This window comes from Megalobrama amblycephala, linkage group LG7 (assembly GCF_018812025.1).
Source record: "Megalobrama amblycephala isolate DHTTF-2021 linkage group LG7, ASM1881202v1, whole genome shotgun sequence".
Classification (NCBI taxonomy): Eukaryota; Metazoa; Chordata; class Actinopteri; order Cypriniformes; family Xenocyprididae; genus Megalobrama; species Megalobrama amblycephala.
This window is the reverse complement of record NC_063050.1, coordinates 16,650,824-16,673,390: the sequence shown is the minus strand read 5'-3', so window position 1 is coordinate 16,673,390 and position 22,567 is coordinate 16,650,824. Positions and strand designations below refer to the sequence as shown.

General features: G+C 35.8%; 1 protein-coding gene across 1 annotated transcript; it reads right to left on the bottom strand.

The window, feature by feature from the left end:
* Positions 1-6,752: 6,752 nt before the first annotated feature.
* On the bottom strand, positions 6,753-20,754 carry rab3da (RAB3D, member RAS oncogene family, a). Its single transcript, XM_048196159.1, has 5 exons — positions 20,411-20,754; positions 18,158-18,394; positions 9,754-9,872; positions 9,431-9,555; positions 6,753-7,595 (listed from the first exon to the last, which is right to left on the bottom strand). Exons 2-5 carry the CDS (start codon positions 18,392-18,394, stop codon positions 7,408-7,410), a joined length of 669 nt encoding a protein of 222 aa, XP_048052116.1. The 5' UTR covers positions 20,411-20,754; the 3' UTR covers positions 6,753-7,407.
* Between the last annotated feature and the right edge of the window lie 1,813 nt (positions 20,755-22,567).

Genomic DNA, 22,567 nt, shown 5'->3' with positions numbered 1-22,567 from the left:
CCATTCAGCATCCAGTCTCTAAAAGAGGTCATTCCTGAAGAATGGAAAAAGACAGATGTTGCAAAATGTCACCAACTTGTTCATTCCATGCCTAGTCGACTTGGTGCTGTCATTAAAAATCATGGAGGCCATACAAAGTACTAGATGTAGTAGTTTTTGTTGTGGGGTGCACACATTTTTGCATCACCCTAATTTGAGTAAAACTGAAAAATGTGTTCTCAAAGTTATATTATTAACTTTACTTTCACGTTATAAGTTAAACAGATGTTATATTAAACTTAGTCTTGTCAGCATTTTGGAAAATGTTTGTGTTCATTGACACAGCAAAATCCTACATATGACTCCATCTTACCGGGAGTTAAAAAGTAACACTGAAGCAGTGTTAAAGTTAATGAGATAATTGATTGATGATTGAGTGATGATTGACAATTAGTGGTGACACCTGATGTTAATAAACAGAATCATTGAAGAAAAGAGAGAAAAAAGGTGTTAATTAATGTTTTATGGAATGTTTCATTTCAAGTCACCATGAAGGAGGTCAGCGTTTGCTTTAGTTGGGCTCTTGACTCTTTACCTTTTATTATTAATTGTTCTCTGGCTGCTCCAACTTTGTGTTTGTAAAGCACATTTGTTGTAGTCAGAGAAAAAAAGGACCTGGTCACAATATAATTTGATGACGTAATAATCATGTGATGGCCTGATGTCGTTTAGAGTCTAAATCTCTGAATGTGTGCTTGATGTGAAGCTTTAGTATTAACGATTGTAGTCCTGTGATTTTACAGCTTGAGATCCAACAGCAGTATGACTTTTTTTTTTTTTTTTTAAGAATAATACACTATGCACTGAAGCTTCAGTGTTTAAACACACACAGACATCAAGAATCAGCATCTGATTCTCAAGAACGGTGACGATAAATAAATACAAAATACTGACAAACAGATCAACTCTGAACATCACAAAACAAGCTACTGTCACAACAAAACAACAGAAAAATAAAAGCAAACATGAACAATCTATGAAAATCGCAGGATAATTCAGCTGCATAATTTATTCATGCAGCAATGCATGATGGGAGCCATGGATGAGTTTTGATTGGTGGCTCCCATCATGCACTGCAACATGAAGCACTTTTTTGATTGTCACCATTGTTGAGGGTCATATGCTGATTCTTGATGTCTGTGTGTTTAAAAAAAAAAAAAAAACCTTCAGATTATAAAAGCTCTGCTGGATCTCAAGCACTAACAGAGATTTACTGTAAAGAAATAATATAGCATCTATATCACCAGTTAATACTGGATGTCACCAATGAATCTGACCATTTCACAATGAGAAAACTCAACCATTATGACTGTGCTTCCCAAAGCATTGTAAACCTAAATTGATCAACTTTGGTTCACAGCACTTTTGGGAAACACAGCTCAGATCATAGCTTCTCTGGCCATAACAAATGTGCTCTACAAACACAAAGTTGGAGCAGTCAAAGATAAATTAATGTTAACAAATAGAGTCAAGAGCCCAACTAAAGGAAATGCTTTTCACTATCATGGTGACTTCAAACTAAACTTTAATTAAAACATTAACATCTAAGCATCTGTTAATTCTCAATAAGAACTTTTGTTGATGTATGACAGAAATCAAATTAAACTGGTTAATAATAAGTGTAATAATGTTTAATGGCTGGAAGTCAGTTGTAGTTGTTGTGTCTCTCTCTTTTTCTCTTGTTGTTTCTTCAATGATTCTGCTTATTATCATCAGGTGTCACCACTAATTGTCAATCATCACTCAATCATCAATCAATTATCTCATTAACTTTAACACTGCTTCAGTGTGAATTTTTAACACCCGGCAAGATGGAGTCATATGTACACTTTGGGTGTTCATTTAACACTGGGCATTTTGCTGTGGAGATATTCCCTGCGTTCCAATGTCCATACTATCCATCCTAAATAGTATGTGAGTTTAAAATAAGTGTGTCCCAAAGCATAGTATGTTGAAAAGAGTATGCCAAAAGTCCCCGGATGGTCTACTATTTCCGGTAGATTTTCGAAGTGTGGATCCGTGCACACTATAAAGGCTAATATTGCCCACAACCCATTGTGCGTTGAACGAGGATTCAGTTCAGAACTACAAATACGAGTGAAAAGTGTTAAAAAACTACAAAACATGGCGGATACGCGCGATCGACGCTGAGAGGTTTGAGTGACTAATAATCAGTTTAACCTGATAGAAAATATATATTTCATGTTATCCGTGTTATTTTTCATCTGCAAATACCAATGTGGACTTTTATAAAGATCCGAATGGCCATTAACTTTTAAATGCATCATTATGCATTAATATGAGGAGAGTTCTCCACATGAAAGGCTCGCGACTGCATATCAACATGCTGCATTTCTCTCCGATACGGTAGGAAATTAAGTAAATGAAATGTGGAGGATGTAAGATGATTGACAGGCCAGTTTACGGTGACAGGATGCGACAGAGAGAAAAGACGCGATTGTATGACGTGTTAGTATGTCCCAAAGCTTGTCTACTCTTTTGCTACACACTCAAAAGTAAGTACTTTTTGTTCACAGAAAGAGTACATACTTTTAGGGCGTAGTATAAGTAGGCGAATTGGGACGCAGCAATTGTTTAAAATGTTACTTTTCAAAGGGGGTGTACTCATTTACGCTGAGCACTGTGTGTGTGTATATATATATATATATATATATATATATATATATATATATATATATATATATATATAGTGTTCAGATGCAAAAGTCTCTAAGTGCCGTCTGAAATTTTCTTCTAAAATGAGCATTTTTATCTAGCTTGTATGTTTATGTTCATCTTAATTCACTTTAATGGCAATGAAAATGACCTATTAATTGACATTAAAGTGAAATTACTGAACCTAAACATATGAGCTTGATAAAAATGCTCATTTTAGAAGAAAATTTCAGAAGGCACTTAGAGACTTTTGCACCTGAAGTCTTTGGGTGTTGATTAGGAGACGCTCCGGAAGATCAGGTATATTATTGAGTGTCGATTAGGAGATGCCCCAGGTAAACAGGTAAACTTAAAGGGATAGTTCACCCAAAAATGAAAATTTGATGTTTATCTGCTTACCCCCAGGGCATCCAAGATGTAGGTGACTTTGTTTCTTCAGTAGAACACAAATGCTGATTTTTAACTCCAACCGCTGCCGTCTGTCAGTCAAATAATAAGAGTGATTGGGAACTTGAACAATAAGAGTCGAAAAAACTTCCATAGACAAATCCAAATTAAACCCTGCGGCTCGTGACGACGCATTGATGTCCTAAGACACGAAGACATCCGGTTAGTGAGGTCTGATCGCGCTCTGACAACAGAAGTGATGTCTCGCACTCATTTAAGTATATCAGCGAGACATCACTTCCGTCATTAGAACGCGTTTTTTGACCTCACTAACAGGATGCTGAACGAAGTTGGACATAGTGGTGTTTTAGAGGTAAAAAATGATATAAATACTGTTCGGTTTCTCGCACAAACCGATCGTTTCGTGTCTTAGGACATCAATGCGTTGTCATGAGCCGCAGGGTTTAATTTGGATTCGTCTGTGGAAGTTTTTTCTACTCTTATTGTTCAAGTTCCCAATCACTCTTATTATTTGACTGACAGACGGCAGCGGTTGGAGTTAAAAATCATCATTTGTGTTCTACTGAGGAAACAAAGTCACCTACATCTTGGATGCGCTGGGGGTAAGCAGATAAACATCAACTTTTCATTTTTGGGTGAACTATCCCTTTAAGTCAGGTGCGTAGGGGAAAATCTACCACAACAAATACATGTACATACGTGTATATATATATGCATGTATGTATATATGTATTATTTTATTATATTAATATTATCTCATAATTTGGCAGCAGGTATATTAGGCTGCTGTGACTTTAAGACCTGATGTATGGTGGTGTCCATTATACTGTTACACATGCGTTTTCTTTCTCAACAGTTTATGTTCACTTAAAACATAACTGACTGTGTTTATGTGAATACTCACCAAGACCAACATTTTGACATTACGTTGTGTGTATTTGACTGTTTAAGTGCAATAAGCAGCAAAAAAACCAAAAACACTCAATTTAGTACTGAGAGGCGCTTTATGTGTGCACACTTTGGGTGTGAGGACAAAATCTGCGGGAATGAGTAAAATTATGTGCAATATGTGCAATCCCATGCCGAAATTCAACCGTAACACAAACAATATACATCCGGAGCAAATGAAACGAGTGAGTGAGGGGAGGTGGGTTTGTATTTGTATTTTGATATTTCAGAAAAATCTATATTTTTGACAATACTACATTGCACTTAGTTTATTATTTCAGATAATTTGCCTTTTTAAAAGACTGCAGTTTAAAAATGTATATATTATATATAAAATTCAACCCGTCAAAGTGGCTAGTAGGAGAGTGACTGTGTTACACGCCACTGCTGAAATCCTCCCGCATTTGGTGGATTGGCGGGTGTTAATGTCAAGACCTGTGTGTGTGTGTTTATATATATATATATATATATATATATATATATATATATATATATATTAGAGCTGCACGATTAATCATATCGCAATCGCAATCGCGATGTCAAGCTTGTGCGATTATATGACGCAAAATGCTGCGATTTTATGAAATAAAATAATAATAAGTTAATAAAAAAATAAAAAAATAAATGTGTGGACACAACAACCCATTATCTGTTTGCCCATTTTATACACCGCTAATAAAAAGAAGACCAGTCAGTTTCAGTTTAGGCAGTGGCATGTGTGGCGCGCATGGTCATGACTTTTCCGGTGTGCAGCACAGAGAACGGGTAAAGATGGATGCGGAGCAAACTGTCACTGAACTGGTGGCAAGAAAAAACGCTACCTTTGTTATATGGCGATATTTTGGCTATAAGATTATAAACCCAGATTAGTAGTGGTTGAAGAGGAAAGAGGATTTAATTCGGTATCGCACGCAGCGCTGTTATCGGTGCGCACATGACGCACATACATACAAGGCTCGCGCGCACAGAGAGAGAGAGGCGCGTTATAGCTCGCGAACTCCAAATTGATTTCTCTTTCGCGTCCTCAGTGCACTTGGATGGTCACATACACGCATTATGTCAGTCAAAATACCCCTCTCAGCAAGTATTCATGTAAACACATTCAGTTATGTCTTAATTGAACGAGGTGAGAATTCGGATGTATATCTGTCCGATGTGTGCGTGCATGTCTTACTCTTAAAGTGACAGCAACCTATAAATACCTGCTGTTAGTCTTTATGTAGTATTTATCTATGCTTGTTGTAATTGGTGTACAGTATTTGTTCTTATTACAGTCTGTTCACTTGCCTTTAATAATGTATTATTTAGGCTAGCAGTTTATGCTATGGTATCAGAATAGTTTAAGTGGGCTAAGTAATAAATGCAAAGTTAAGTTACCCCCATCAAATTTTTTTTTTTTTTTTTTGTGCTGATCCGAAGTATGATCCGATCTGTGACGTCATAACCGTGATGTGATCCGAACCGTGAGTTTTGTGATCCATTGAACCACTACAGATTAGTAAAGAAACAAATATCTTAAATGGGATTATAACAAGTTTGCAGTAATGCAAAGATGTTATTTAATTTCATAAAAATATTTTAATTTGAAAACGCTGTGCATTTGTTTGCTGTTGTTGCTAGTTTGAGTTGAGAAATACACATTTCAGCATTATCAGTAATCTGTGTATTTTCATTGAGAACCAAGCAAGATGACTCATGATACTATTTGTTTATTATATCGCTATCGCAAATCGCAATCGCAATATTGACCTCAATAATCGCAATATGACATTTTCCCCAAATCGTGCAGCCCTAATATATATATATATATATATATATATATATATATATATATATTTAGGAGCGTTTCCTCCAAGGAGGCAAGGAAGACAGTGCCTCCTCAAAAAAAATGGATGAAAAAATAATCCATATAACAAAAATAAAACAATGCAAATATTGTGAAAGTGTAGAAATAAAGTAAAAAGTGTACTTTTTCAAGTAAAAAGTAAGTCACTTTTTCTAAAGGAACACTTTCCAACAGCAGGAGTCTGGATCTCTCTTGCCTCCCCTAAGCCCATTGAGTTTTAACAGACGCCCTAAAGCAGGCGCTGGTTTTAGTGGGGGGTAATTGAGAATGAATGGGGGAACGATCTTCCTGCCTTCATCCGAAATGCAGAATCCCTGGCAATATTCAAAAGACTCATCTCTGAAAACTCATCTCTTTCGTGAGCACTTAACCTCATCTTAAAAAAAACAAAAAAAACCTATCCTTTAATTACCTATCCTTTCACTTCCTTTAATATCTCTCTATTGTAGCTTATGATACTCTGAGCAATGTCTGAAACTTGTATTGTGAGCACTTCTTGTGTCTATTTGCCTCTTCATGATGACTCGCTTGTTGTATTCCTCACTTGTAAGTAATGAATAAAGGTAAATGTAAATGTAAAGTCACGTGAGAGGATGCAAAACCTCCACCGTGTAACTGGGACATGAATTTACATTTCACCTACATAAAAAAGAAAGTCTACATAGAAAAACCACAATGCTCTTCACTCAAATCTCAACAACTTTTTCAGCCACTCTTAACCTTTCGTAACCTATTTAAAACCATTTGTGTGACTGAGTCAACTTCCCTGACCTTTACTGATTATAATCTAGGTCATTAGTCACAGGAAAAAGTGATTAGTAATTTCAGGGTTTCCTTTAGTGTCCACAGGGAAGCAAATTTATTGCATTCAAAGCAAATGGCAAAGACAAATATATTCTGACTTGAGGACATACTTTGAAACAAGTAACAAAAATTATGAAGATTGACAATCATATTGACTGGATATTTCCAGAGCAGTCCTAAAATGTTTTTATCGCTTATATTAAAGTAAAACATAATCTTGCATCCATTAAAATAATCCATATACATTTCAAAGCTACTTCACACTGACAACCAAATGCATGATGTAAACAGACACTGGAGTAGTTTGAAACAGTTAAGACTTTGGCATGTGAATTTCTGATTCCTGCTCTGCAGTTTCATGCAGTATTTTCCCAGCTGTTCTCATCATGATATCACAGTTCAATGTATTAGCAGCCACACTTCACACAAAAGGAAACCTGTCCCATTTCATTCAATCCCTGAGGGGCATGTTTATGTAGCTGAAATGTTGGTTATTCATTTTAAGGGGCTTATGCTGGATTCTTACTGTTTGGTTGGCATTTCATAGTATATACTGGCTGTACACTTGTGTAAGAGTCTCTCTTCCGGTGTACGTGTGTAAAAGAGAAAGAAAGAGAGAGAGAGAGAGGGAGTGCATGTGTGTGAATGTTTGCCTTCAAGTATGAGTGTTTGTTGAGAGAGGATGATTAACATCCACACCCGCTCTGTCCATCAGGGGGCGTGTCTTGCAGACTCGGGCCTTTGTGATTGGTTAACATGCTAGGGTCTCCGTCTAAGCTCTCGTTCATTTTGTCACAGATGATGTCGACCAGCCGCTCAAACACCTGCTTGACGTTAATGTTATCCTTTGCACTCGCCTCGAAAAACTGGAAGCCTGCAAAAAGATGGCAAAGGAAGAGAGAAACGGAAGAGGAGGTATCTTGAGTTACATTTATACACATAAAATAAAATTATATTTTAATAAAACTGTATGGTTTATTAACTCAAAAATATAATTTTTTACAAGCAGAATAAAAACGTTCTTCGCATATAATTAATGGCTGGCTAAGTTTTCTGTTTGGCCAATAAGAGTCAGAAGCGGGACTTTTATCCTGACAGACTCACAGGAGCTTCCCATTCTTCATCTTCATTAATGCCTTTTTTTAAACTAAAGTCACCATGAAATCAAAATGGACAATTCTTATTTTTTTATGAAATATTGCAGAAATATTCCATTTCATGCCGACTTCAACAGTTCTAATAAATGAAACGTAAATCCTATAATACCTTTTCCCCATATACTATTGGAAAAAAAAGCTTTTATATAATTTAGACAATTTTTAAAACATCTAATAAACATTAAATGCCATAAACCTCATAAACATCTGCAAATCCAGCTGTTAGATCTTATAGTGTTACAAAATCAGTGTTTCTCTATAAAATACAATGTTTATTTTACAGATTGTTATAAACTTAAAAAAAAATTATTCAAATAATTTATTCCAGTAAATATGTAAAATAAGTTTCATTTGAGAAATTATTTTCTATCTTTAAATTGAATAGAGTGATATCATAAATAAATACAGTACAGTCCAAAAGTTTGGAACCACTAAGATTTTTAATGTTTTTAAAAGAAGTTTCGTCTGCTCACCAAGGCTACATTTATTTAATTAAAAATACAGTAAAAACAGTAATATTGTGAAATATTATTACAATTTAAAATAACTGTGTACTATTTAAATATATTTGACAAAGTAATTTATTCCTGTGATGCAAAGCTGAATTTTCAGCATCGTTACTCCAGTCTTCAGTGTCACATGATCCTTCAGAAATCATTCTAATATGCTGATTTGCTGCTCAAGAAACTTTTATGATTATTTTCAATGTTGAAAACAGTTGTGTACTTTTTTTTTCAGGATTCCTTGATGAATAGAAAGTTCAAAAGAACAGCATTTATCTGAAATACAAAGCTTCTGTAACATTATACACTACCGTTCAAAAGTTTGGGGTCAGTAAGAATTTTTATTTTTATTTTTTTGAAAAGAAATGAAAGAAATGAATACTTTTATTCAGCAAGGATGCATTAAATCGATCAAAAGTGGCAGTAAAGACATTTATAATGTTACAAAAGATTAGATTTCAGATAAACACTGTTCTTTTGAACTTTCTATTCATCAAATAATCCTGAAAAAAAATATTGTACACAAATATTTTGTACAATTGTACACATTAAATGTTTCTTGAGCAGCAGATCAGCATATTAGAATGATTTCTGAAGGATCATGTGACACTGAAGACTGGAGTAATGATGCTGAAAATTCAGCTTTGCCATCACAGGAATAAATTACTTTGTGAAATATATTCAAATAGTACACAGTTATTTTAAATTGTAATAATATTTCACAATATTACTGTTTTTACTGTATTTTTAATTAAATAAATGTAGCCTTGGTGAGCAGATGAAATTTCTTTTAAAAACATTAAAAATCTTAGTGGTTCCAAACTTTTGGACTGTACTGTTCATATATATATATATATATATATATATATATATATATATATACATACATACATATATAAATATTTTTTATTTTTTAGCCAGTAAAATTCACCTACCATTGGGAGGGATTGCAAACAAAAGTTAATTCTGGACCCCTGCATGCTGAAGTCTCTATTTACAGGCTTATATACGTATGTGTGGCTGATGTTTTCTTTTGTCCTGTAACATACCTAGCTCATTAGCCAGTCTTTGCCCGTCCTCTCTGGCCACCATTCTGTCGTCCTCCAGATCACATTTGTTCCCCACTAGAATCACCTGAGCGTTGTCCCATGAGTACGTTTTAATCTGAGTTGCCCTGGAAAACACATACATACATAAATTCAGTCAATTCCGAACTGACGCGCTTTTTTTTGGCTGTTTTAAAAAGTGTGGCACTTCAACAAGGAACATTTCAATCACTCTCACTCTCAGTAACCTAAGGGTCATGGCAGATTGGTATTAAATAAAAGAAATCTGACTCCGGGACTTTAGCATCCCTATAGGACTAACTCACCAGTCCTGAACGGCGTAGAAGGATTCTTGGTTAGTGATGTCATACATTAGCAGAAAGCCCATGGCCCCTCTGTAGTACGCTGTGGTTATGGTTCGGTACCTCTCCTGCCCTGCTGTGTCCTGACAAACAACATACAAACACATCTAAGCATTACTTTCTAAAACACTGTATAGCAGAAACCATATGGATAGCAGAAAGAATTCATTGCTTTATATGCTTTGAGTCTGTCAACCTCATGATCTGTTTTTCTCAGTGGTTGGTTGTTGTTATTTATTGCTAGAAGAATGTAATATTTCAATGGGTGCTGAAAGACTGTAAATGAATAGGATATTTCACTATTAATTACGTGCAAATTTTTGAGGGATAAGCCATATAGAGAAATTTTACATGTATTAAAATGTTTTATTAAAAATATATGTAGATAGCAACAGAAATGCAGAAATGAAAATAATTACACGTCACTCCAAGTTATTTTAGTTAGTATATATATATATATATATATATATATATATATATATATATATTATATATATATATATATATATATATGTGTGTGTGTGTGTGTATGTGTGAAATATATATATATTTTCTCATTGCTGTAGCTATCTACGTATATTTTTAATAAAACATTTTAATACATGTAAAATGCTATGTGGAGACTTATGTAAATGATTTTGAGTGATGAAGCAAATTATGTGTTTAATAATAGTTTTAATGCTTGCTTACTTGCAAAGGAGGGATCACACAAATTGTCTAATTACGTCTTTAGGAAACTTAATGGGCAAATAAAAAGTGCATTAAAAATCACAGCGATATTGACAATGTTAGATATTTTTTTTATTGCCAGCAAAGTCAATGCAAATGTATCCTGACTATTTGATCATTTCTGTTAATGTAGTGTAAAACTAATTATTCTAAGTAAATGCAATGCAAACGAAATAGAGTCAGGGGTTTAGAGGTTAACAGCCATTTTAATCTGGTAACTAGGCAACGTTTGTTTAGTTTCCATGATACTGAAAAGCCTTGACTTGATTTAGAATGCTGTGACCTCACCTATGGAGGTTCCCATGGTTACTCTTGGTTTGGGCAGCTGTTAGAGGGTTGTATATATGCATGTATTGTATTTTAGGGGAAGAACTGAATTTAAACTAATGGGAGCTTAACAAAAGCCTCAGCCCCTTCTTTCAACAGAGATAAGATGTGCTAGCTGCAATACACACACACACACACACACGCTTCATTCTGATCTGAAAGCAACCTTTAAAGTCGGGAAATGTCAATGAAATGATTCTTCAAGGTCCATGAGTGTGTCAATACAGCAGTTAAATCTACAGAGCACTGTGATGACTAATCCAATGTAATGTGTAATATTTGCTCTTCCTTCATAGAGAAATGCCACAAATTACATTCGCCCTTGCCTTTAAATGATGAACTCCTCCTTTAAGTAAACAGAGTACATGCAAATGTAAACACGCACATACTGTGTATGGTACTTTCTACAAATATATACGGTACACTTTAGTGTCCAAAGAGTTTATAGAGCGTGCTGATTCCCCAAGTTTTTTTTTATTTTTTGCTATAATAGTTCATAATATAACTGTTATATAGCATAAAATTAATATTGCATGAAAAGACACCTAACACAATGAGAGTTACTTGACATGTAGTTGTTACTTATAGTTAATATAATGTCTAAAGAAAAAAAAGTCTAATAATAAACTTGTGTATATGGAGATAGCAACACAAGCACTATTTGATTAGTTTACTTCATACTCACTGCTATAGAATTATTGTCAATAAAGCATGACTGATTAACTAAACATCTCCAATACTTAGTAAAGAACAATGTGGCTCCTCCCCACCCACTAAATACACCACTCATGTACACATCACAAGGCTTGGCCTGCGCTCTGGGATCTTGACAACAGAAGAAGGAAACCAACATCAGTGAGGATTTAATGCAGTGGTTCTCTCAGTCATGACACCTCTCAGAGTAGTTTGTAACACACAATTTATTAAAGGGTTAGTTCACCCAAAAATGAAAATTCTGTCATTTATTACTCACCCTCATGCCGTTCCACACCCGTAAGACCTTCGTTCATCTTCGGAACGCAAATTAAGATATTTTTGTTGAAATCCGATGGCTCTGTGATTTAGCCAGCAATGACATTTCCTCTCTCAAGATCCATTAATGTACTAAAAACATATTTAAATCAGTTCATGTGAGTACAGTGGTTCAATATTAATATTATAAAATGGCGAGAATATTTTTGGTGTGGCAAAAAAACAAAATAACGACTTATTTAGTAATGGCCGATTTCAAAACACTGCTTCATGAAACTTCGGAGCGTTATGAATCTTTTGTGTCGAATCAGTGGTTCGGAGCGCCAAAGTCACGTGATTTCAGCAGTTTGACACTGAATCCAAATCATGATTCGACACGCTGATTCATTTATGCTCAGAAGCTTCATGAAGCAGTGTTATGAAATCGGCCATCACTATATACGTCGTTTTTTTTTTTTTTGGCGCTCCAAAAATATTCTTGCCACTTTATAATATAATATAATACGTCGTTTTTTTTTTTTTTGGCGCTCCAAAAATATTCTTGCCACTTTATAATATTAATATTGAACCACTGAACTCACATGAACTGATTTAAATATGTTTTTAGTACATTAATGGATCTTGAGAGAGGAAATGTCATTGCTGTCAATGGAGGCCATTGACATGGAGCCATTGGATTTCAACAAAAATATCATTGAATGACATTATTTTCATTTTTGGGTGAACTAACCCTTTATTGAGAAATATAAATGAAATTGGGTTTGGTTTTGGCAGATTACATATGCCGCTGCTGCAGCTGCTGTGACTGCAGAGAGAGTATGCAGACACGCTCTGATAAACCAATGAAATACAGAGAAGAACACCTGCTGAAGCTGAACCTCAAGATTATATGATAATAAAACATGCTGCTGCAAGACAAAAGAGACCCTGTAGCGGATTTAGACAGGTGGTGCAGGGGAGGAGGAGGGCGATAGACGTAACATGCAGGCTGAGCTCCATCTAGTTGGACCAGAAAATAAAGGCAAGAGTAGATTGTAAGAAGCGACTGGTTGGCTGGGACAACACTGAATACAATGAATCTGGATTGATCCTGATATTTTCTCTTTTGAATCGATTCTGAGCTTTAACAGCAGATGGCGCTCTAGGCTAGTTTTTAACTGCACACTCAAATGCTCATGAAGAGGAGTGCCGAAGAGCAATCGTGCGTTCGGCTGAGTCATATAAGTAATTAAATATACTTGCACCTCGGATTTGAATGCTTTTATGACGTGAGATTAATGTAAACACAGCCCACTGCGAACACCCTTGTAATTCGCTTCAACCTTTTCGAACTTTATGAATGATTATTTAAGGTTTAAGCGGTGTGTGTAGAGGAACTGGAAGCAAGCAGAGTACAGGTGTTTCTAAAGCACGTAGCGCCATCTGCTGTTAAAAACTAATCTCATAATCGCTTTGAGAGAGAATCACGATACATTCTGAAAATGTCAGAATCACTCCAGATTCTTTATATCGCGAATCGAGAAGAGATGTATTGTTCCAGCCTTACAAGACAGTCAACAAACTTTTATATGGTAAACACATTTGATATAACATTGGGTCGCCACTGTAACATATGCACTGCGCACTAAGGCAAAACCAGTTGAGAACCTCTTATCTAATGTTTGATAAAGCATCAGCACAATATGATACAACAATTGGGACTGTGCCATCAGCTGTGCATCAGCCTTGACATTTCCTGCAGCTTTTCTATTCAATCATTCTTACAGTTTTCTCTTGGTGGGTAGTAAAAAAATACCCGACGCATATCAAGAAAGCAAAATATCACAAGCCGCATTTCCATTACAGATTTGCACAAAATTAGTTCTTATCATATTGAACCTCTGGCTTTCACTGCTTTATTTGGTATTCTTTCTCCTTCTCTTGATATGCCCAAATATAAGTCTGACTTCATAGCCTTTGTCACACTGCTGGCAAGGCGTTTAATTTTATTAAACTGGCAATCACCTAAACCTCCTACTTATTCTTTATGGATTAAAGATATTTTCCATTGTCAAATACAAAAAATCAGACACACAATGAAGGGATCCTCTGATAATTTCAATAGAATTTGGGGACCTTTACTAAGATATGTAGGAAAATGAAAGGCCCTCGTTCACCTGAATATACATCTCCTCTGGTAGTAATTATTTTCCTTCCGGTATATAGACTGGTGGGATATGTCCGCTATACTTAGTATGTTTAGCATCTTTTTGTACCTGTGATTATTTATTTTTTTTATTATTATTTTATTTATTTTTTTGGATGATGATGAAGTTTTTTTTAACGATTTGCTTGTTTTTATTATTATTATTATTGTTATGTTTTTTCTAGTATTAATTTTATTCTGATGTTATTTGTTGTGTGGGCCCTTTTATTAACAAAATATATATATATATGAAGGTTATACAAAATTGAGATATTTTCTAAATATCGATAAAAAACTATTGCAAAATGATGGCGTTTCCATTTACTGATGTTATTCGACTAAAGCGTCTTTTTTTTCCTCTTGCCATTAGACATTCCAAAAATCATGGCAACGGATGTTGGTAGGTTTACATGTATCCCAGCCACTGCACTAGCCATTATTTTTAATCAAAGGATACATAGGCATCTTATCCATGCATTTATGGCAAAGAGAGCCCCTTATACCTGGAAGCTGCCACATATGAGGTGTTTCTGTGTGTTTCTCTCTCCTATCTGCTTTGAGGTCTTGATAAATTCAAATTGTGGCATTTCATTTGTTGTTTAAAATCCATTAGTCCCGTAATACTTTTGCCTTTTATGAGTTTAATGAAGAACTCTCAACTTCTGTCCAAACACACCGCGTCCTCTTTAAAGGTGGCCTAGAACCCCTTTTCACAAGATGTAATATAAGTCTAAGGTGTCCCCTGAATGTGTCTGTGAAGTTTCAGCTCAAAATACCCCATAGATTTTTTATTATTCAATTTTTTAACTGCCTATTTTGGGGCATAATTAAAAACGTGCCGATTCCGTGCGTGTCCCCTTTAAATGCTTGCGCTCCCCGCCCCCAAGTTCGCAACTCTATAATACATGGCATAAACAAAGTTCACACAGCTAATATAACCCTCAAAATGGATCTTTACAAAGTGTTCGTGATGCAGCATATCAGATCATGTAAGTATAGTATTTATTTGGATGATTACATTTGATTCTGGATGAGTTTGATAGTAGCTAGTCTGCGGCTAATGGAGCTAAAGCTAACATTACACACTGTTAGAGAGATTTATAAAGAATGAAGTTGTATTTATGAATTATACAGACTGCAAGTGTTTAATAATCAAAATAATGACATGACTCTGGCTCCATGAATATAGTAATAAACGATGGTAACTTTAACCACATTTAACAGTACATTAGCAACATGCTAACAAAACATTTAGAGAGACAATTCACAAATATCACTAAAAATATCTTGATATCATGGATCATGTCAGTTATTATTGCTCCATCTGCTATTTTTCGCTATTGTCCTTGCTTGCTTACCTGCATAAAGTCTGTTGATTCGGCTGTGCAGCTCCAGATGTTAATACTGGCTTGTCTAATGCCTTGAACATGGGCTGGCATATGCAAAATTTGGGGGCGTACATATTAATGATCCTGACTGTTGCGTCACAGTCGGCGTTATGTTGAGATTTGCCTGTTCTTCAGAGGTCTTTTGCAAAAATCTAATTTACATAAGAAGGAGGAAACAATGGTGTTTGAGACCCACTGTATGTCATTTCCATCTACAGAACTCTAATGATTTAACTATGCTAAGGTAAATTCAATTTTCAATTCTAGGGCACCTTTAATGAATGATCGAATGATTATTTTTTGAATTGCCTGAAAAACCAGAAAAAACTTTTTTGCGATATATGGGAGTTTTTGTGAAATTGACGTATTTCCATTAGGTGTATTTTCAATTCGTAATTTCAATTTGCGCAATTCAAAGGGTACTAATGGAAACGCGGCCACAGTCTGACCTGATGGTGGCCTCTGTTGATTTGGGCCTGCAAGCAACTACATAGAACACACTAACAACCACATGTGCCACATAGCAACGCTCTGGCAACTTACCCACAATCCTAGCATTGGGTCCACAAGATTTACACATTCAATGTAAAAATCTAGTGAATAGATTATATTCTAGTTCTATTCTAGTCAATCTCAGATTACTGGAGGCAGAGATGAGTTCTATGGTGGGTTATCAGCACACAAGTGCATTCTGGGAGAATGCTACTCAACACCTCTGAGACGATCTCACCCACTTCCTTTCATCAGCAGAAAGTGCTGTCACTTCCTCTGTCGAGGAAGGCTGCGGCTGTTAACTGGCACACAACAATAACAACTAAAATTACAGTCTCAAAACAAAGGAATTCACTGTATTTAACATAAACTGACTTAGAGAAAGACTTATGCAGCCACAAAAACACACATCAGATCATAAATAATTCTTTGGCAGCATTGGGCCAACTTCCTCCCAGTATTGATTAAATTAGTGATTCAGTGCAGAAGGCAGATGGATGCTGGTCTGGACGGTCAAAAAGCACAACCAATTTGATTTTATGGCTTTTATTTTCTAAAGGTTCCCTCAAAATGGATTGGGCTGTCTGTGTGTGTGTGTGTGTGTGTGTGTGTGTGTGTGTGTGCGCACGCTCTACAAATAATGCATCAAATGATGGGGCTATCTGGTTTGGGTCATACTGAATGTTTTGTAACTTTAACCATCATTGCTGATACACACCAGTGAAACACACACACGTATGCGCGCACACACACACACACACACACACACACACACACACACACACACACACACACACACACACACACACACACACACACACACACACACAGACTCCACCTAGATTATCTTGATCAAAGTATCACCAAGTCATTCTGACAAATGGTTAGTAGATCCTCTTTTCACAAACATTCGACTTTGGCAATAACAAGTTTTCTTTTCTGGCTTAAACTGTAAAATATGAATAATAACAGATTTTAAAGCATTGAATTTATTCTTCCAATATGCCTGCATTAAAAAGAATGTATTGAAATTCTGGCAGCTAAAAGCATTGCACCAAAGACTCACAGAGCCAGACTATAGAGTGCAACAGTCGGGTTCTGGAAGTTAAAAGCCCATTCATTTTCTCCATGGGGGAATTTTTTTTTTAAATCATTTAAACTTATAAATCTTTAAAGTCAGCCCTACTGTGAGCTACAAGGTTGTTAATTAATGGTATATATATGTATGTATATATATATATATATATAGTTGTCAGTACACATTATTTCAGCTTCTTTTTTTAAATAATCATGTTTAATGGTGGAAAAACTACATTGCCCTTAATTCTGCAGAGAAATCTCCAAGCTGAAAATCTAAATGAGCAAATCACACCAAAATGACTCTTAAGTGCCAGCTTTACTCCCACAAATCACTGTGAATGATGTGATAGAGTAAGACTGCCTCGAAAAACGCATACTCTCTTATTCTGAGATAGAAGTAATTACTTTGCAACCGCTAAAAAAGTATATTCTACATAGTATGAATGTGTGTAGTATGAATGTATTACGGACGTACGTGAATTAGTGAAAACAGTGACTATATGTCCGCAGTGTTTCTTTACAAACTGACATCGCCAACTACTGGCCTGGCATGAATAATACAGCATTTTTAGTCGTTTTCTCAGATCTGTGTGAATGGGGATTGTGTTTTTGACAATGCTGTCATCTGTACGCGAAAAACTCAAATTAAAATTTTCAGTCTAGACTTTGAATGAAAAAATACTTCCATTGGGTACTACCAAAGACTATAAAATAACACAAGATGCGTCACTCGTATTGTTTTAAATGGGAGAAAGTGCAAGTGATTGGTAAAGTTATCGCGTCACTGCAGCGGCCGTTAGAAGCTCTGGTTCCTAAAGAAACAGTCAGACGCACGCCTCCGAAATGAGACACATGGACGCGCATTTAGGACTGCGCATGCGCATTAGCTTGATCCATCCTGAAAAATACAGTTTTTTGTCATGATTCGAGCATTTAGAAACAAAATTTAAGAGACAGTTGTTGTTAGATTTCATTGATAATTTCAAATATGAAATTTAATCGAAAGATTGGCAAGCAGCTTTTGAGAATTTGACGTTTCCCCATTCAAAGTGATAGGAGCTGCACTTGCATGCCCGATAGGCGTTTCAAAGACGGCTGCTGAGTGAAATGACTTGTCTTAAAGGGACTTTGGTACTACCCACCATCCTCAAGTAAGCTACATAAACGATTCCAATGCCTCATCTTCCACACTCACCCATATCTGCAGTTTGACTCGTTTCTCGTTGCGGTAAACCGTTTTGACTTTGAAGTCGATGCCGACCGTGCTGACAAACGCAGAGGTGAAGGAGTCGTCAGCGTAACGGAACAGAAAACTAGTTTTTCCAACGCTGCTGTTGCCAATGATGAGGAGCTTGAACATGTAGTCAAAATTCTGATCGGCCACATCCTTCTGCACCTGCGTCTGGTGACGGGTATCGTTGGCCGACGCCATCTAGAGGGGCGGAGGGAAAGTGAAAATATAAGACAGATAAGCTATATACAACAATAATGAAGGTTGTCTAATACTCCAACAAATCTAAAGAGAAGAAAACCACCTTCATAAGTTGGGCCTTTCTGCTCATTTATAATGGGTACACACTGCGTGATTTTCAAAGTCATCGGATTTCACACTGCATGACTCTTGAGTCGCAGACAGGTCCAGATATTTAGCATGCTAAATATCGTATGGCATTGGTGATGCATTGGTGCTTCTGTCATATCGCATCTTTACACACTATGCAATTGTCACTCATGTGAACAAGCACCGGCTAAAATCATGCAATGTGTACCCGACATTAGCTGAAGCTCAGTTGATACTCTGTCATATGTAGTTAAAGTCACAGTGAACCAGAAGTTGCAACCGAATTCAGCGCTGTGATGCATTTCCAAGTGAAATGGACTATTGAATAGAGGGCAGGGTTTTATTTTAGCGCACATCCTCCCCATCCCTCGCTCATAGCAGACTGACGGTTGGAGGAGAATTGTTAAGGATATTCAACCCAAGCCGTCAATCTGATATTATGCTTCTTGATGCAACTCTTGATAATGAACTTGCTTGAATTATTTGTTCACCACAAGACTAGTAATGTGCGCTAACAAAGTAAATAGGGTCAATTTTGATTTCATGATGACTTTAAAGTACTCTTCCAGCACTGTCATCTATCTATCTATCTATCTATCTATCTATCTATCTATCTATCTATCTATCTATCTATCTATCTATCTATCTATCTATCTATCTATCTATCTATCTTTCTTTCTTTGTGCTTCAGACATGCTGAGTGAGGATCTTTCCTTGAATCAGAGCCATTACAGCAGAGACGAGCTCAGCACAATTCATTCTGGCCATAAAAACTGTCCTTTAAGTGGGAAGCACATAATAGGAATATTAAGGAAGAGTTCATCCCTAAAATACAGATTCTATCATTATGTTGATAGAACGTTGATACTGTATGACTCAGTTATTTTATGCGTTTCTATGGTAAATATTTCTATTTAGCTTTAATTTAGATTTATTTTAATTTTTGTACTTCAATGTAAACTAATTTTCTTATATATATATATATATATATATATATATATTTTTTTTTTTTACATAATTGTATATTTTATTTCAGCTTCATTTTAATTAACAAAAAGGACTTTTAATATAGTTTTTTTTTTTACTGATCATTCAGTTAACAAACTGGTATGACTGAAGATTTTCTGTGAATAACGACTTAAAATTCAATATCTTTGTCACAGAAAACTGTCATATGACTTCAGAAGACCTGAAATACAACTCAATATTATAGTATTTTATGGTCTTTTTAAGGCCCTTTTTGAGCTTGCCATTGTTTTAATGGAAAAGAGTAACGTTAAGACTCTTCGAAAAGTCTTCATTTGATTTCCACAGACAAAACAACACCATACAGTTTTTTTTTAACATGAGTATGAGTAAATTACATAAATTATTTCCATGAACTCACATTTCCTCATAAGAAAAACAAAAGAAACCTTCCTGAATAAGTATTAACATCCTGCTCAAGCATATGAGGAGGTGAACACCTGTAAAATTACCTGGGAGTTACCAGGATATGACACACCTTACACATATGAATGAACACAATGCTGTTGTGCCACTGCAATTTGAAATTAAATTACATGAAAGCCCTTTTGCACAGGCGAAGATTAAGATTAAATGACAAGTTACATTTGATGTGGTGCTGGTCGACACAAACAGCAGCACACACCCTAAACTGTGAAATCTACAGATGTGTCAAACACCGTATCAGCGAGCTTACACACGCAGAAAATGTTCATACGATCATGTCATCAAAAACTGAATTCTGGGGTGGAAAGGGAATAAATGGGGCTCCAGTCATGCTTCCATATGGACATCTTCCTCATATATCTCTCTACTGTAAACGACTCTACTGTAAACGAAAAATGCGTATCCTTCGGGCACAAACATAATAGGGTGACTAACCTTATCCGGCTCTTCTTAGAGGTGGTTATTTTATTCTATAAAGTTGATGTTGCGCTGCTGGTTTCGGACATCCAGTCTTCGGAGATCCAGTTTCACTTTTCCCTCAAAACACACTGGAAATGGTCCACTCGCCTTATCTGTTTAAAAACCGACCATTCCCTTCCCTTTAGAGGGGCGTTGCAAAACAAGAAGCTTGATGCCTGCAGCGACCTGGCTGTCGACCAGTTTTTATTTGTGCTGACGGCTCATCGAAACGGCGACGGCTGTTTCCAGATCAGCAGCGGCCCTGGCGAGCGTCCAGCCTGCACTTACGGAGCAACCAATCAACAGGTCTCCTGTCAGCCAGACAGCATTATCATCTTCCATTTACATACGGGGCATTGTGAAACGGGTGCCCTTAGCATTTTCAAAAGGTGGAAAAAAGTAACAGGACTTACAGTTTTACAGTTTATTTATACAAGCATTGTGGTCAAATGTCATGAATCTACACTGTCTATTTATTAGAAAGAGAATTTAACGCTGATTTTTCTATATCCATGTCACTTTTTAATCATTTATTTAACCCTCTGGCCCTCTTCGTTTAGGAGTCACACTTGCCTTCTTTATGGTCAAAAGCGACCAAAGCCTTTAAAAGTAACTTTTTTTTTGTTTTTCAGGAAAACAATGTAATATATTTTTGTTCAATAATATTTTTTGATTATTATATAAAATTTCGAGGGTATTTTATGATACTATGCACTATTTATACAATTTTTATTAACTATTTTTCCCCATTGAAAAAAATACACTTTTTTTTTTCGAATATATTTAGAAATTATTTAATTAAAGCAGTATTCCATGTTAAAATAGAGACAAGGCATTTAAAATAAATTTTTTTGAAGGCAGATTAGTGCCATTTTGTTGGGGGTAAAAAAAGAAAACCTTATGCAGTGCCATGGTGTAACCACTAGATTCCTATATAGTTCTATATAAAGTGGCGTATAAATTCTCTAGTGTTTTATAGACACAAATACTTATATTTTATTAAGATTTGGATTTATACTTAGACATTCTCAAAGACTACTTTTTGTCAAGGTTTAGATTTTTTTGGTTTAAAATGTTGATTTGAAGTGTCGGTTTTTGCATTCATTTTACTACAGTCAAACCTGAACACAGAGGAGGGCATTTTGTTACACATAACATCAAAAGTCAATAAAAATATAACAAAAATGAACGGGTATGTTTTATTACAGCTTAATAAATCTGGGTCTGATATGATTTCAACCTCTTATTTGAGTTTTGTCTCAATTTTACAATATTGTTACAGCCAAACCGGTTAATTTGTGTGTGTATAATGGTGTGTTGTGTGCGTCTGTTAATGTGTGTTTGAGTGGGTGTTTCAAAGAAAGTGTGACTATTTTTAGCATGTCCGAATCATGTCCTTGATTTTTTTGTGTGTTCATATTGCTAATTGAACAATAATTGTATCTCTTAAAACTCTTTGATCACCAAAATGACACATTTAAACATTTTTTCATGTGAAAAAAATTTCTTCATGTCTTAAAATAGCTTGAATGTAACTCCACACCCTTGCCTCATTTATTATACACAGATATATGAATATGCTAATTAGCCCCGCCTCCACTCACTCGCACAAGCTCAAGAGATCCACTCGGTGAACTTACTGAAGTAAATGCTGCACAATGGTAGGCCTATCGCTTTTTACAACTCCAGACACATAACGGTTATTAATATGATAAGCCTTTTGCTTGACTACATTATCAAAAAGCTAATAATGTGTTGTTAATGTAAAACAAACCATGTTCCATTCGCTAGTCAGACAGCAGTTGTCTTCTAACAATCAGTATCCTTAGAAACGATTTGAACAACTTAATGTCAGTGGAGAAAGGCATATACTTCGTGTAACACAGTTTGTATGTACGGGAAGGAGGCGGCGGGAACTGGCAAACGTTTAACAAAATTTTAATAACAAAATAAACAAATACAAAACGAACGTAATGCCGACAGACCCTCGCGGACGTCTGCCAGCCACACAAACATAATAAAACATAAAATAATATCCAGGCCAGTCGTCGCTCCTCCTTTTATGCTTCCGGAGCTCCTCCATGAGAGACTCAAGGCCGGTGTGCCTCGCAGGTGAAGCTCATTATCTCTCGC